General features: G+C 39.3%; 1 protein-coding gene across 4 annotated transcripts in view; it reads right to left on the reverse strand.

The window, feature by feature from the left end:
* Window positions 1-2,584: 2,584 nt before the first annotated feature.
* NR5A2 (nuclear receptor subfamily 5, group A, member 2) overlaps window positions 2,585-15,906 on the reverse strand; it is a 181,149-nt gene continuing 167,827 nt past the window's right edge. Inside the window, exon 8 of one of the 4 annotated variants that reach the window (XM_006834166.1) lies at window positions 2,585-3,299. In XM_006834166.1, the coding sequence (XP_006834229.1) occupies window positions 3,052-3,299 (248 nt within the window). In that variant the 3' untranslated portion in view covers window positions 2,585-3,051. The remainder of the gene's footprint in view (window positions 3,300-15,906) is intronic. The other 3 variants (XM_006834167.1, XM_006834168.1, XM_006834169.1) reach the window with 3 other exon arrangements.

Below are 15,906 nucleotides of genomic sequence, written 5' to 3' on the forward strand. Positions count from 1 at the left end.
TTCGTTGTGAAATTCCTGGCAAGAACTGACATGACAATATGCATTTCACTGGTACAGTAAGAAAACGTCAACAAGTAACCAACTTCACACTCTAAATGTTGCATGGATTCAAATCCAAGGTAGCTGCAGAAAATCTGTGATACAAATATTCAGACATAGCAGATTGTCCATTTACAACCATAGACCAACTACAATCAACCAAGCTAAGCCAACAACTTTTTTGTATTTGAGTCTGCTTTTACTAATAAGTCCTGCAATTGATAAGGTGATTGTAACCATATCTGGTTGCAAGCTGGGTATCAATTAGAGAAAGTTTGCTTGCCAACGTTGGAGGTACCACAGGTGCTGACTGTGGCACACACTTGCTTATCAGCGTCTGTCCTTGGTGTCACGAACAGTGTGGCTGTAACTCTTTGTTTGCCATCTTTCTAACTAGCTATACCCATGATATCATTTACAAGTTCAACAACATACCAATACTTGACAGTTTTTGGATTTAATATTCAGTGGGCAGTACTGTTAATACTTAAAATGAGAAAACATGGATTTTAAGAATTGATTTCTCCCCCCACGATGTTAAAAGATCTTCAAAATAGCATTCCAAATCTCCTAATTACATCCACTCATGTTATACATGCACAATGGAACCATTTCATAAACTGTTGGCGATACTATTCCTTCTACACATGTGTTCAAGCCAATTTGGCTTTTAACTAGGGCAAGTAGTGATGCTGCCATTTCGAATGCTTTGGATGCAACACTCTGGTCTGATTTTTTCCCTGGTTATCTGAGCCATGAAGCTAACACAGGTGATTGACAGTCTGCATGAGGAGCCATGGATGCCCAGTTTAGCTCAAGTGTACCCTTCAAGTGGATAAGCATTAGAGGTGATTAATAAAAGTAATAAAATAATCCTCTTTGTACACATAGAAGTAATAACTAATATCTTTGGTATACAACTTACAATGTTTGGAAACAAAAACCAGGTAAGACTCCACCTTGTTCAATTTACTTGAAAACAGAAGAAGCTACAAGTCACATAATTTACAATAGATATTAAATAAACTACAGTAAGAATGATGAAGATTTACAGACATTTAATCAAGTGAATGATTTTTAATTCATTAAGATCCTTCCATGTCCCTGAACTATGTTCCACTAACTTGAAAACATGCTACAGTAAACACATATATTTGGTTTCTTCAGTCTTGGCAATATCTTATACAAAGGTGAAACCAAGGAACAATAAATTAGCATCATAATTGTCTACAGTTGAAACTGTGATATACAATATAAATAAACTATTCAAAAGCCAGAAACATTTGTGAAAAAAATTAAGAGACTAGGAGACACCTTTTCTCTCTCTCTCTCTCTTTTTTTTTTAATAGTTTCTACAAATGATTGTGCCGCCATAATCTCAAAAATTAAAGTCTAAATGAGATTCCCATTTTTGATTTTAGTGTCTCACGACATACAATAATTAAGCACTATTAAAAATAATTACCAATCAGAAAAATAACATTAAGGAAATTACGGCTTTTGCTATTTTGTAGTATTACAGCCCTCCCCCCTCAATACCCCACAGGACCTAAAGAATGTAAACACTATGTTTTATTTGACTTTAAAAGTATTAATACTTTATTTCAAACAAATATTGATCCACATCTGCACAGCTACCTTTTAGAATTGTGAAATAAGGCAAGACTTTCATGCCTGTGGCATTGTACATTAATAATACTGATACCGTCATTTGGAGAGGTTTGCAATTGTTTGTCCTCCAATATTTGTTCTACAGCAGACTTTGGTCTATGACTTAGAAAAGTCAGTATCACTCTCTTCCTTTCCCTTTTTGGGAAGATCTGAGTTACAGTAATACCTTCCCAGGTAATAGATAAAAATCATCTCTTCTACTCCATTTTTAGGAGATGTTCAATTGCAACACAAAGAGCCTTAAATCTACTGGTTTATTGGCTCACCTCGTTTTGACCTTTTGCATAGCTTAACATGCTTTGATTTTGTTTTGAACTGTGACTTTGGCATCCCAGAAAAGTATGGTTAAAGTTTTATTTATTTATTTATTTCAATGGATGGCCAACTTGGATGGTTAAAAAAATCAGATGTATCCTTGCAAGCCCTTGGGCCAGAAAATTGTTTTGAAATCCAGCCATGCCAAAGCCACATTTCAGCAACAGTAGCAGAAATGAGATCTAACTTGCTTTAGCTATGATGCATTTGCTCTAAAAGTTTGTCGTCATCACCCTTGATATTAATTAATGCTTGTATGAGACCAGAAGAGGGATACTGCCTGTTTTTTTTTTTTTTTTTTTTCTTTTTCCTTTTTTTAACATTATGAACACAGAACAAAACAAACTTCAGAACATATTTAAAATGGCAAGCTAACATATTAATAGATTGTTCTTTTAGCTGTTGGCAGGTCTACGACAGGTCAAAATTAGGCTCTTTGGGATTTGGTGGCACTATGACTGGGCATGGTTGAGCACAGGTCCTTGGTGCAGACTTCCATGACCACATGGGCAGAAGGTGCTACGTCCTTGGAAGGGAAGCCGGGCGGTGATCATAGGTGCAGCTGATGCATTCTTGAGAAGTGTTTTCAGTTAGCGTTAGCATGGAGGAATTCTGTGAGCTCAAATCCCTCACCACGGAAGCTTAATTAACAACACAGATCAGTCCCCAGATTTCTTCCTAGTGGAGATCAGTTTAAATATACAAGAATTATTCTGTCCTTTATTCAGACACGGTGGTATCATCCATCTGAGTTACATCCCTCCATTGCAATGTCTTTTGTAATGGAACCCTATGGGGATGTGAAGCATTTGATTCACAGTTTGCAATACAAATACCCTGATACATCATTTATTTGCTATGAAGTATTTGATTATTATGCCTTTTTAAAATTCAATATCCTCCAACCAAGTTTTAAATTAGTGTTGCTTGGAGCAGTTCAGAGTATTTCTTTCTTTGCTTTTTCTTTTCCCCAACCCTCTCCAATCTCTTTTTTGTTATGAAAGCTGAGCTCTTAGGAGTTATAACTCAAGCTCTTTTGGCATGCAACATTTCAATGAGGAGGTTATTATAGGGCACATCCCCATTCAGGTGTTTATAGTAGAGGTATTCTTCAGCTTGCATGCTGATGGCCCGAATTTCGGGTAGTCGGAGAAGTAGTTGCCCAAATTTCTCTGTTTGCTGTGGGTAGTTGCACATTGTGTAGTCCAGTAGGGCAGCGTTGACTTGTTCCTGGACACCTTCAATGAGCTGGAAGTTTTCAAGGTTTTTGACATCTGAAGTAAAAAAAAAGAAAAGGAAAAAACATTTCAATTGCTGTTTAATTCTTGTTTACTAAGGCGGTGTGTTCAATTAATGGATATATTTCCCTGCTGACATGAAAAGACATTCTATACTGTAATACCGTTAGATACTTAGTCAGCCGCACTCACCGCACTTTCTGGGAAAATGCTCACAAAAGAGCTTTAGAAGAATGTCTTGTTGAAATTCTGCATATACCTCAAATCAATTAGACACCAATGGATTTTGAGCAAGGTCAACTCTTTTCATATCTTACAAAAGGAAAGGTTTGAGGATTCCTAAAGTAGAAGGATCATAATATATTGCCAGCAAATGAGTCCCTTGAGAAAGACCTATCTTAACCCAGTATATTACACAATTCATATAATACTGTATTAATTTTTCTGACCCAAGGTGAAATCTGTGTCCAGGGTATGATGTAGTTAATTCTAATAAAAAGTGACAGGGTTCTTGTTTCTGTTTGACATTTTCTAAATGATTCTGAAAGCCTTTGACTTGACTAGCCTATGCTAATGAACCATCTGGTACACTCCAGTGACTGCCAACGGAATCTTCACTACTGGGAACTCGCTAAAATATATTTCTCTGTGACTAATGATCTTTGTAAAATGAGAGCCTTGTCCTTTAGGTAGAATCCAAGCCCAGGATGGTCAGTGCTCTTTAACCTCAGTGTGATTTCTAAACTCAGATACTTTGCTCTTGTATTTGTTTTCTTCCTGGTCCTGTGTCACTCCTGGAGAGATGATAGACAGGAGAAGTTCATGCTGCCTAACTCATTTGAGCACCCACAGTTGTTGCAGGGCATCTGCCCTAGAGGACCCCATAAAAGCACATGAAGAGAGAAGCAGAAAGTCAAAAAAGACAGCTTGCCATACAAATATACAAATGTAAGCAATGTGCAAGGGAACATGGTATATTGGAATTTGTTTTCTGGAGGCTATTTATCTTAACGGTACATATACAAAGTATATATACAAAGTATATATAGAAGCCCCTGGAAAAAAATACAGAGATATGTGTGCATATTTACACACACCCATGCTCAGAAAGTAAACAGATACACCCCTCATTTTATTTTCTAATTGGACAAAAATAAATAAGAGCAAAGACTAGCTGACCCTGGAGAAAGCTACCTAATACTATGACTAAAATGTTCAGTTAATGATTACTGTAGTAACTAACACACATCCAGTACTTTGGGTACTATGTGCATGCCAATTCTTGTATCTCTAAAGGCACTGAAGATGAGGTAGCTTTACATTTGATGTTGACACTTGTCCTGCGTGATTTCAATGTTTACATTCTGGACCATCAGTTTGCACTAGTATGCTTTCTCCTACCCATCCTCAGGAATCCTGGTGTGGCGCTGTAGGATAAGCACTGGACTGCTAACCACAATGTCAGCGGTTCAAACCCATCAACTGCTTCTTGGAAATCCTATACAGGGTTGTTAGGTGTCTGAACTAATTGGACAGCACTTAACAACAATCTATCCTCAAGTCTTTGCCACAAAATCAAAACAGGAAAGAATTAGCACTAAAATAGATACATAATGTGAGAGTTGGAGATGACATCTTGTATTCCAAAGCACGATGGGAGCAGCAAAAATGTTTGGTTAATTGTTAATGGGATGTACACATGCTTACTGTCAGAAGGACTGCATTTTCTGGTGGCAAATCAGCAGCCCCAGCTGTGTCCATGTGACATTTTCTGAATGAGGTACTTTACAGCTAATAAAGCATTTTCCCACCTTATGTAAAATACTTAAAATTACCTTAAAATATTTATAAAGGTGACTATGAATTCAAAGTTATACTTGGTCCATACTGTAAAATGTAAACAATAGGGAAATAACAGTTGATTCTCATTACTCGCAGATTCCTTATTTGCAGATTCACCTATCAGCTAAATCATTGTTATGGTTGTTTGCAGTAAAGTCCTCATCCTCATCCAGGGATGCCCCTAAACTGTAACAAATGCAACAGGAACAGACCACCCTTCCCCCCTCCCTCCCCAGAGTGGCTGGTGAGTTTGAACTCTGAACTCTTGGTGAGCAGTCGAGCACTTAATCATTGCACCATGAAAACGCCTTCAACATTTGTTATTGTTGTTGTGAAGTGCCATGCCATTGAGTCAGTTCCAACTCAGAGTAACTCTGTATAGGGTTTCCAAGGAGCAGCTGATGGGTTTGAACTGCCAACCTTGTGGTTCTGTCTAATGCTGACACCAGGAGTGTCAAAATTTATCAGTGACCTCAAAATCAATACCTGTGCTGCTTTTGCAGTCATCTGTGGATATGCAGAGTTGCCTACCATGCAGCCTTCCAGAGAGGTCATCCTGTTTCTTGGTTCAGCTTTTGTATAGTAAACAAGTTACACGCACTCCTCACTTATCAGCATGGTTAGGTTCCAAAGACCAGGGTGTTATGCGAAAATTGGCATTATTTGAACATGGAGGAGGCTACATCAGGTCACAAAATGGAGGATGATGATATCATCACTAAATAACTCCAAATTCCATCATTCCATCACTGAGAAACCACTACGAATCATAGCCCAGCCAAGTTAGCTGTTAACCTTAACCACTGCAGCCAGCATTATTCTCCCTCCCAGCTCAGTGTTCTTTACTGCCAGAGGTAGGCTACTAATGTGCAAAATCGGATACAGGTCTTATCCTATTGTCCTAAATGCACAACTTTGGATAAGGAGATAGTAAGTGAGGAGTAGGTATAAAGTTTTTGCATTCTGTTTGTTGCGTTAAGTGTATGGAGTCAGTTCCTGCTCTTAGAGACCCTGTATAGGGTTTCCAAGGAACTGCTGGGGACTCACAGTCCAGTGCTGATCCTACAGTGCCATAATGTAGTGTCAAGTGTCTTGCATTTTTGTGCTTTTTGTTAGTGATTTTTCTGTTTAACATAGTTCCCAAGTATAGAGCTAAGCAGTGTTCCTAAGAGCAAAAGGTTCTGCTGGATCTTAAAGAGAAAACACTTCTGTTGGGTAAGTTTCGTTCAGGGATGAGCTATAGTGCTGCTGGGTGTAAGGTCATTGTTAAGGAGTCAATTGTTGTTGCTGTCAAGTGTTGTCGAGTCAGTTCTGACTCTTAGCGACACTGTATAGGGTTTCTGAAGGGTGGCTGGTGAGTTTAAACTGCCAACCCTGCATTATCCCACAGCACCTCAGCAGGACGCCAATGAATCAATTGTTGTTGTTGTTAAGTGCCGTCAAGTCAGTTCTGACCCATAGCGACCCTGAATAGGGTTCCCAAGGAGCAGCTGGTGAGCTTAAACCACTGACTTTGTAGTTCAAAAGGCTTTGCAGTCTGGTGGATTAATCCACAGGGCCACAGCATGACTCCAGTGAATCAACAACACATTTTTAAAAAGATAGCTTTAAACAAGGTTCCTGGATGGCACAAACGGTTTGAGCTCAGCTGCCAAACCAAAAGATTGGCAGTTTGAACCCACCCAACAGTGTCATGGAAGAAAGACCTGCAACCAGCTTCTGTAAGAATCACAGCCAATAAAACCCTATAGAGCTCAGGTCTGTTTTATAATACATGGGTCACCATGAGTCAGAATGCACTAGATAGCAATGAGTTTGGTTTGGTCTTGGAAACAGAAATACACATGAAATAATGCTGCGATCTGAGGGTCACAGGAACCTAAACCTGTATTTTTCTGCAGGAGCATTTGCAAATTTGGTGTCTGCAGAGACTTTAAATAACCTCACTAGGAGTCCTGGTGTGGCAGGGTAGGATTAAAGCACTGGACCTCAAGGTAGGTTTGAACCTCAAGGTTGGTGGCTCAAACTCACCAACTGTGCCTCAGAAACCCTATACACGGTCCCTGTGAGATGGAGCTGACTTTTGTTAAGTGCTGCTGAGTTGATTTAGACTCATAGCAGCCTGGTATAGGGTTTCCGAGGCTTTAAATCTTCACAGCAGTAGAAAGCCTTATCTTTCTCCCATATACTTTCAATATGTTATACTTTGAGATACAACAGAGAAATTTCTGTTGGGGCCAGCTTTGTCTTCTAGCACCTGTCTTATACTTTCAAAGACCTACATTTTAGTCAGGATAGTGCATCTTTCAAAGGATATCATAACACTTTAAGGACAATATGTTTAAAAATAGCTTATCTTCCTGTACACCCACTTTCCTTACAACATTATTTACGACAGCCAAAAGGTAAAACAACCCAATTGTCAACAGAGGAGTCAACAAATCAAAAGACTAAAAAAAAAAAAACAAAGACATCTGTACAATGAAATATTATTCAGCCATAATAAGAAATGAAATCGTGATTCATGCTACAACATGGATAAACTGTGAACATAGCATGCTGAGTGAAATGAGCGAGACATAAAAAGTCAACTATTGTGAGTTCACTTATATTAAATATTTAGGAAAAGCAAGTGTATAATCTATCAAAGGAGCTCTGGTAGCATAGTGGTTACGAATCAGGCTGTGAACAGCAAGGTCAGCAGTTGGAAACTACTAGCTGTTCTGGGGGAGAAAGATGAGGCTTTCTGCTCCCGTAAAGATTTACAGCCTTGGAAATCCTGTACAGGGTTGCTATGAGTCAGAACCGACTCCACGGCACATAACCACCACCACCAATCTATCAAAGTAGATTACTCCTGGGGCTGGAGGCTCAGACCTGGAGGACAATGGGGGTGGGGAGAGATGGGGAATTACTATTTAATGAGTATGGGGTTTCTGTTTGTGATGATGAAAAACTTTTGGGAATAAATAGTGGTGATACTACAATCATGTGACTATAATAAATGCCACCAAATTGTACACTTAATGGTTAAATGGCAAAATTTTGGCATATATACCTTAACATGTTTTACTAAAAAAAGAAAAATTAGTTTATCTGAATTTTGACAAATTAGAAAGAACATAGAAGTTAGCTTTCTCTTTTATGTAAGGATAGGAAATTGATAAAGGTAACAAGTAATATCCAGTGTTGTGGTGGTTTAAACATATTTTTAAAAATCTGAAATGGAATTTTATTTTGTGCTACAATGAAAGATATTTTCACAAACAAGAGAGAATTGACAATTGTCAGAGATTAATAGGGAGAATGTACAAATTTGCACAGCATAAAATGTGTGACAAATGAATAACAGTCTTTTTAGAAAATTGTTTTTTAAACTTTCTTTTTCTGATACATACAATTTTTTAAAACTGAGTTTAACATTCTGTGATAAATTATGATACTCTGTTTTAAAACAAAACAAAACATACAACTACCAACAAACATAAAACAAAGGATGGGTCTTAGTTCTAGTTTATTTGCTTAAAAATTTCAGAAAAACATGCATTATTTTCTGGGGATACTGGTCCTAACTGGTGCCTTTCCTTTGAAAATTAAAAAAAATATATATATGCTTTATTCCCTTCTAAAAGGAAAATGTACAGATTTTCTCTGTGTAGACCCAAATACCATCTAGTTTTTCTCTAGAGCTTGTCAGTGTTGAATTCATACCAAAGACCAAACCCAAACCCACTGCAATCAAGTCAGTTCAGACCCATAATGACACTTTAAGACAGAATTGTTGTTGTTAGGTGCCATCAAGTTGGTACAGACCCATAGTGACCTTATGCACAGCAGAACGAATAGAACTGTCCTATAGTGTTTCCAAAAGGAGCTCTGGTAGTGTAGTGGTTACGAATTGGGCTGCAAACTGCAAGGTCAGCAGTTCAAAACTACCAGCTATTCCGCGGGAGAAAGATGAGGTTTTTCTGCTCCCGTAAATATTTACAGCCTCGGAAACCCTGTGCATGGTCGCTTTGGGTCGGAACCGACTCGAAGGCACTTAACAACAACAACATAGGGTTTCCAAGGCTGTAACCCTATAAGGAAGCTGACGGCCATATTGTTCTCCAGCAAAGCAGGTGGTGGGTAGGAATCATCAACCTTTAGTTCAGCAGCCAAGCACTTAAACCACTGCATCACACTGGGGCCCTTGAATTCGCACAACTGAATTAACTTCTTCATTAAGTTGTTTTTCTATGGATCTGTCATTATTTGTCATGCAGCCAATTGCCTCAAGTATATAAAGTTATAATAAGTATATAAATTTGTACTAATTGCCTCAAAGGTACTTACTTGCTGATGACCTATTACTGTTTCTCTGTCTAGCTAGGGAATTTTTTATTTGGTAGCAATGATCCTGAGAGGTGGTAAGATTTAAAAGGGGGGGTGGGGTGGAGAAATGACTCACGTATTTTGACCAAGTACTTGCAGAATAATGGCTTTGCTGTCTACTCCCAGGCTTCAGTATTTTCAGCTACACATCCCTCTCCCTGCATTTCTGCACAACTTCACTGGTTCCACAGCTAGACTGTAGGCTCCTTGGGGTTACACTTAATGCCATAGATTGACCCTATAGGATAGAGTAGACTACCCCATGGGGATTCCAGGGAAGTAAATCTTTATACAAACTGATTGCCACATCTTTCTTCCATGGAGTCATTGGAGGGTTCGAATCACCAACCTTGGGGTTAACAGCACTGAAGTTCCTCTGCTACCAGGGCTCTCTCCTTAGGGTTAGGACTATGAGTAAGCCAAGGATTCCCCAGTGAATCAATGCTTGCTTTATATTGTTGGTTTATCTGCCTAAGACAGATATAATTGAACCATGAGTTGTTATGTCTACTCTAAATGCTTTATAAGCCAATTTATAAGATACTACCAGCTGTTCCGCGGGAGAAAGATGAGGCTTTCTGCTCCCATAAAGTTTTACAGCCTCAGAAACCCTGTACAGGGTCACTATGAGTGGGAACCGAGTCCACGGCACATAATAACAAACAACAACACATTGGCTTCTATTTAAAAAATAAAAAATAAAAAATTAGAAGACAATTTTCAAAAAATTTGATCATACAACAGATCTCTCGCCAAAATGAAATATGTTAAATGGAGTTGTGCTTTCCATTCAAATAATTCTGTAGTAACTGGAATCAAGAAGTGCTAATTGACTTGTTTGGCAAATAAAGCTTTCCACGGGTCTGCTTTATTACCAGGGAAATCTGCCTGGATTCTCATCTGAAGCTGGAATCAGATCCCTGGGATCCTGACAAGACTTTGGGTTTTCCGCTATGTCCACTGGGAATCAATAGCAATGGAAAAGGCAAGTGTCAGAGATGGATGCCACCACCTCTTGGAAGACCTGTAGTTTTCTCTCTTTTGTGTAATTCACTTTTTAGGAAGAATCCAGAAACTTACTGTAAGTGCATTGCCATCATACTCATGGAATTTGCTTTTGTGCTAATGTGTATCCTTTCAAGAAAATGAAAGCAAAATACATTTAAACAGAAATTCAAAATTGCAAGCATTTTCTCTAGATTGCCCCTCCTACAAATTAAGTCTTATTTCACATTAAGTAATGAATACAAGCTGGCATATTTGGGAGTCTTAACTCATCTGTAGCAGGAGTTGTAATACCAGAAATTCACAAATGCATAGATATCATACTATAACATCAAAACTAAGCCTGTTGCCACGGAGTTGGTTTTAACTTATGGGGATCCCATGTGTTACAAAGTAGAACGTCTCTCTTCATAGCGTCTTCTCATCTGTAATCTTCATGGAAGTTGATCTTGGGCACTTTCTTCCTTGGTGATACTAGGTGGGTTTGAACAATTTACCTTTAGGTGAACAGTTAAGCAGAAACTGTGCACTCAGGGACCAGGATACGATACTGTTTGAGATAACACATCATAAAATCTACAAACAGTGTTACATGTTCTGCAGTTTTCAGATACATATATTTTTGAGATTTGCTGTTTGATTATTATATTACATAGCATTGTGCCACATCTGGATTTTAGAAGGAGACCCAAAGTTTGAGGAGCAGAGATTGATGTTGTTGTTGTGGTGGTGGTTAAATGCCATTGAGTTAATTCTGACCCATAGTGACCCTGTATAGGGTTTCCGAGGAGCTGCTGGTGAGCTTGAACCACCGACGACCTTGTGCATTCTCACGCATTAGCCCACAGCACCACAGGAGACCAAAATTCCCACCAGTTCTCATGTGGTGTTTGATGCCATATGTCTCATTCTCCTGAATTTGATGCTCTGAGGGTGTCTTTGAAATTTATTAAGCTTCATTTTAATACAATTTAAAATCACATGTTAATGAACCTTATCATTACAAATTCTGAGTTGGAAACTCGATGTAAACGGACAGAAGCATCCCCAACCCCTTCTCTATAGCCTTTAAATTTTGATGACTGGCAAGAGCATTTTGTGCTTTTCCTCTAAGTATCAATCTCTGATCATCTATTCTACTTTATTCACTCAGGGACTAATTACCAACTTTTTATATGAAACAGCATTACTATAAGCTCACAGTGGGGTGCTCAGATTTTTTCCCATCCTTATTGGAAAGTCAACCCTTAGGTCTTGAATACATTACAGCTCTGGCTTTTAGGTCATACACAGAATTCAGGCTTTCTGAAGGAGAAGATCCCTTGTACCTACCTCCCTGGTTCCTACCACAGTGGCATAGCCTGGGAGCCTTCCTGTCCACTATACTCTGTAAGACACAGAGAGGTTTTTTTGCTGAGCAGTGGGGAGGCAGGTGCTGAGGCTCAAATGTAGTGTGTGTGTGTCTTTTGTTGAAAAGAGAATCATCTTTGTTCATTTTCTACAAGTGGGAGGGAAAATCCCATCAAGTTACTTAAAAAGGTAATAACAAAAGGTGGGAAAAAGAAGTACCATTTTGCACCTAGAAAACAGTTTTTTCCCCTGGGGCTTTTGGAGGAATGACAAACTGCAGGTCCATACACAATTTGTCCTCAGAGAAGACCCTTTCTTTGATAAAAGCCAGGAAAGAAAAAGGAAAACGAAGACATGAGTTTTCTGTAAGGAATTAATTTTTAAAAGGACTAAATCTGAATTACAGATACATAATCTTGTAAGTACCTTTTTGGAGGTTGGAGAGCACTGTGCTTGCTCTTTTCATGAAAACAAAATTCACTTAATAAAATAGTCCGGGCTATATAAGGGTTGTTGTTAAGTGCCACTGAGTCAGTTCTGAGTCACAGTGACCTTCCCTCTGTAGGGTCTCTGGGGCTTTAAATCTTCATGGGAGCAGATGTCTCATGCAGGTGGGCTTAAACCATGCACCTTGTAGTTCGCAGACCAGTGCTTATCCTATGGACCCACCACACTCCCAATATAAGGGTTGGAGTCCTGGTGTGGCACTGTAGCATAAGCACTGGACTGTTAACCGCAAGGATGGCAGTTCAAACCTATCAGCCACTCCTTGGAAACCTGATACAAGGTTGCTATGAATGGGAACCAACTTGGTAACACTTAGCATATGAGGGCTGGAGAACTTCTGTAGTGCTGTAAGATAAGCAATGAACTGCTAACTGCAAGGCACGGTTCAAATCCAACAGCCACTCTGTGGAAACCCTACACAGGGTTGCTATGAGTCATAATTGACTCAACAGCATTTATCAATGACAACATATAAGGGTTGGAATGGGAAGACAGGATCATTTTAGTGCTGGTGCCAACAATTGTAGTCTAGCCTCAGTTTCCAGAAAAATCTGAAACTTAAAACTTTAAATGAATGCCTGTGAATCCTTTCTTCTAACATGTGTATATATATAAATACAGGTTTATTAACACAAGAGCTGTTTTTGTTTTTTGTTTTTTTTTTACCAACTATAACATACAACTCATTGGCTGCATATGCAAATTACAAGAAAATGCAGCTTTGGGTAGCTGGGTGATGAAATTTGGGCTTACAATGCAATGTTTATATACATAAGAAAAACATGTCCTTTATAAAATTGTGTATTGCTTATTATTACATACCTTCATTTATGCACAATATATGAATTCATTCATTCAGTCTGACAGCCCCAGGCTAGGTCCTCTGCCAGGTATTGAAAACATAGGAATCAAAGACAGTCTAGGTGTAACGTGATAGAGATATGCAGGGGATGTCTCAGAACACAACAGGATGGGCCTAGGACCCAGGACCTAGGGGACAAGAAGTGTTCCTGGGGGAAGTGATGTCAGAGAGAAGTTTTGAAAAATGAGTGAGAGTGAGCTGAGCAACAGCTGGCGGAAAGGCGTCTTGGCACACAGTTCTATGTGCTAAAAAGATTCAGAGGAGAAAATAAGGAGACACTTGGAACAGGGTGAAGCTGCTCCTCTTGATGGGAGAAGGTGAGTCATGGAGCGAGATAAGGTTGGAACATCAGGTTCAAGACTGTGCAGGACTTTGATGTCAGAGTCTGGATTTCATTCTGGAAGTCATGCAGAATCATGGGAATGTTTGAAGAAAGAAGGAGAGGGTCACCGGAAAGAGCATTCTTGCCAGAACTGTGAAGAAGTGATTGGTGTTCGTGGGAGAGTGCGTGGCAGCAGGCTCCTATACAGAGACCAGTCAGGAATCTCACACAGATGCAGCTGAGAAAGACAGCAGGGCCATGGGGGTGGGAGTGAAACTGGGAGGCACCCAGACGGTTGGATGGAAGACTATGAATTGATTGTGAGTAACAGAGGTACTGGATGGCTTTTGGAAAGAGGGTGGTGGCCATCTTGAAGGAACAGGAGGAAGAACAGTTTGAAGGGGAAACATTTAATGGGCAGAGTTATGACCCTGTTGAGTTTAATGGGCACATACATGGACAGTCAGTCGAGATGTCTTGGCAAGGGCTAAAACTAAAGGTTTAAAAGTCAGCAAAGAGGCCTGAACTGGTGGCCTAAAGTTAAGTAAGATTCATGGCTGAAATTCTGGGAGTCAGTGCGAATGTTAGACAGGCAAGAGAAAAGGCCTTAGCGTGGATGCTGAAGAAGATTAATTTATGAATGTATTATTTACAGCCTGGGAAACCCTGTACAGGGTCGCTATGAGTCGGAACCGACTCCACGGCACATAACAACAACAACAACAACAACATGTAATCCATATTCAGAGCTTCTGCAAGGTCACAGGTATGTTATCTCCACCCAGGAAATGAGGGAGGAGCTAACATTTAGCAGGCATCAAAATGTGAAGGATTATTCTTTTGTTAAAAAATTTAATCTTTAGAAACCTATAGGGAAGGCATTATCATTCTCATTTTCCTTATGAAGAAACTGAGGCATAGAGGGGTTGACTAACTCATCTTGGGTTTCTCTGCTCGTAAGAAACAAGATCTTGCATTTGAGCAGGTCTGTGTTACTCTACAGGCCTTTGAAATCCACCACAAAACCTCCCCAGGAAAAAGGATGGACCTGAACCATTCAGGGCTCATGATTTTCAAGTCCTAAAACACCTTACTTTGTGTCACAACCTGCAAGTTTCTGCCACCTGCTGTAGTTGGAGAAAAGGGCCTAGTTGATGAAGCAGTTCAGCTTCTAAAGTTTCTGTATAAGTTGAATGGAGTAATATGCTAGTGATATTCATGCTTGGATGTAGCACCTTAATTTTTGATGATTTTGAAAGGACTTCAGCATGGTAAGAAAGAGCCCTGTGCTGCTAATCAAAAGATAAAAGTTGTGAACCTACCAGCAGCTCTGCGGAAGAAAGATGTGTAACAAAATCTCAGATGTTGCAGCTTTTCAAAATGAATGGAAGGCAGAGCAAATGGATACTTACAAGTTTATCCACGGAACATTCATGAGAACATGACCAATACTCAAGTTTCAACTAGTCTCCACTCTCTTTTTATTAATTTTAAAGCCTAATTTTCCCAAGTCATTCATGACACATGCTCAAAATGGTGTCAATCCATGGCTGAACAGAGCGTCCAGAAAACTCAGAGCTCAGGGACTATCATTGCATATTAAAATACCATTTATAGTCAGGTCTGCCCCTTCCTCAATGGCACATTCAAATTATGTAACCCCCAAACAGCAGTCGGTCACGGGAAAGAACATTCCTCACAATTAAATGTCATGGTTTCTGGTATTAGTCCTATCTTCTCTAATGGTGAGATTGTGGACAAGTCACTGCTTTGAGCCTCAAGTTTCCTTACTTGTAAATTGCAAGGATTAAAGATCTCTACTGTCACCCTCAATCCTAACATTCTATAACTTTATGATAATAAGTCAAATGTTTGACTAATAGAAATATAGGTACAATCTTTTCACTTAACTCTTTTGACAGTTATTTCCGTTCTCAAAAAGGTATTTAGCTTCAATTACAAATGATTTTGAATTTTGGTTGTATAGGGTTATGGTTTGACATGATGTATAGCATATGAAAATTGTTATTTGATTCATTTACATATATGTCACCCCCCTCCTTTATGGGGAACCATATAGCTTTTGCATGTATAAAGCCTCTGGAGGTTTCAAAGCCAGCTGGTGTGCAAAGCTCGCAGAAGTTTCAAAGCCAGCCTGCCCCAGTGTAGTATGTCAGCGATTCTGAGGATGGTGAAGGACCAGGAAGTATTTAATTCTGTAGTGCATGAGGTTATTATGAGTCAGAAGTGACTGGACAGCACCTAACACAATAAGATCTTCACCAGTCCACTCAATGCCCTTTCCTGAAGGCTGCCGGATAGGATTTTGTTAATTTCTGTATAAACAATGCTTACTGGACACCTTCAATTGGATAATAGTG

Source organism: Chrysochloris asiatica, unplaced genomic scaffold, assembly GCF_000296735.1.
Source record: "Chrysochloris asiatica unplaced genomic scaffold, ChrAsi1.0 scaffold00009, whole genome shotgun sequence".
Lineage (NCBI taxonomy): Eukaryota > Metazoa > Chordata > Mammalia > Afrosoricida > Chrysochloridae > Chrysochloris > Chrysochloris asiatica.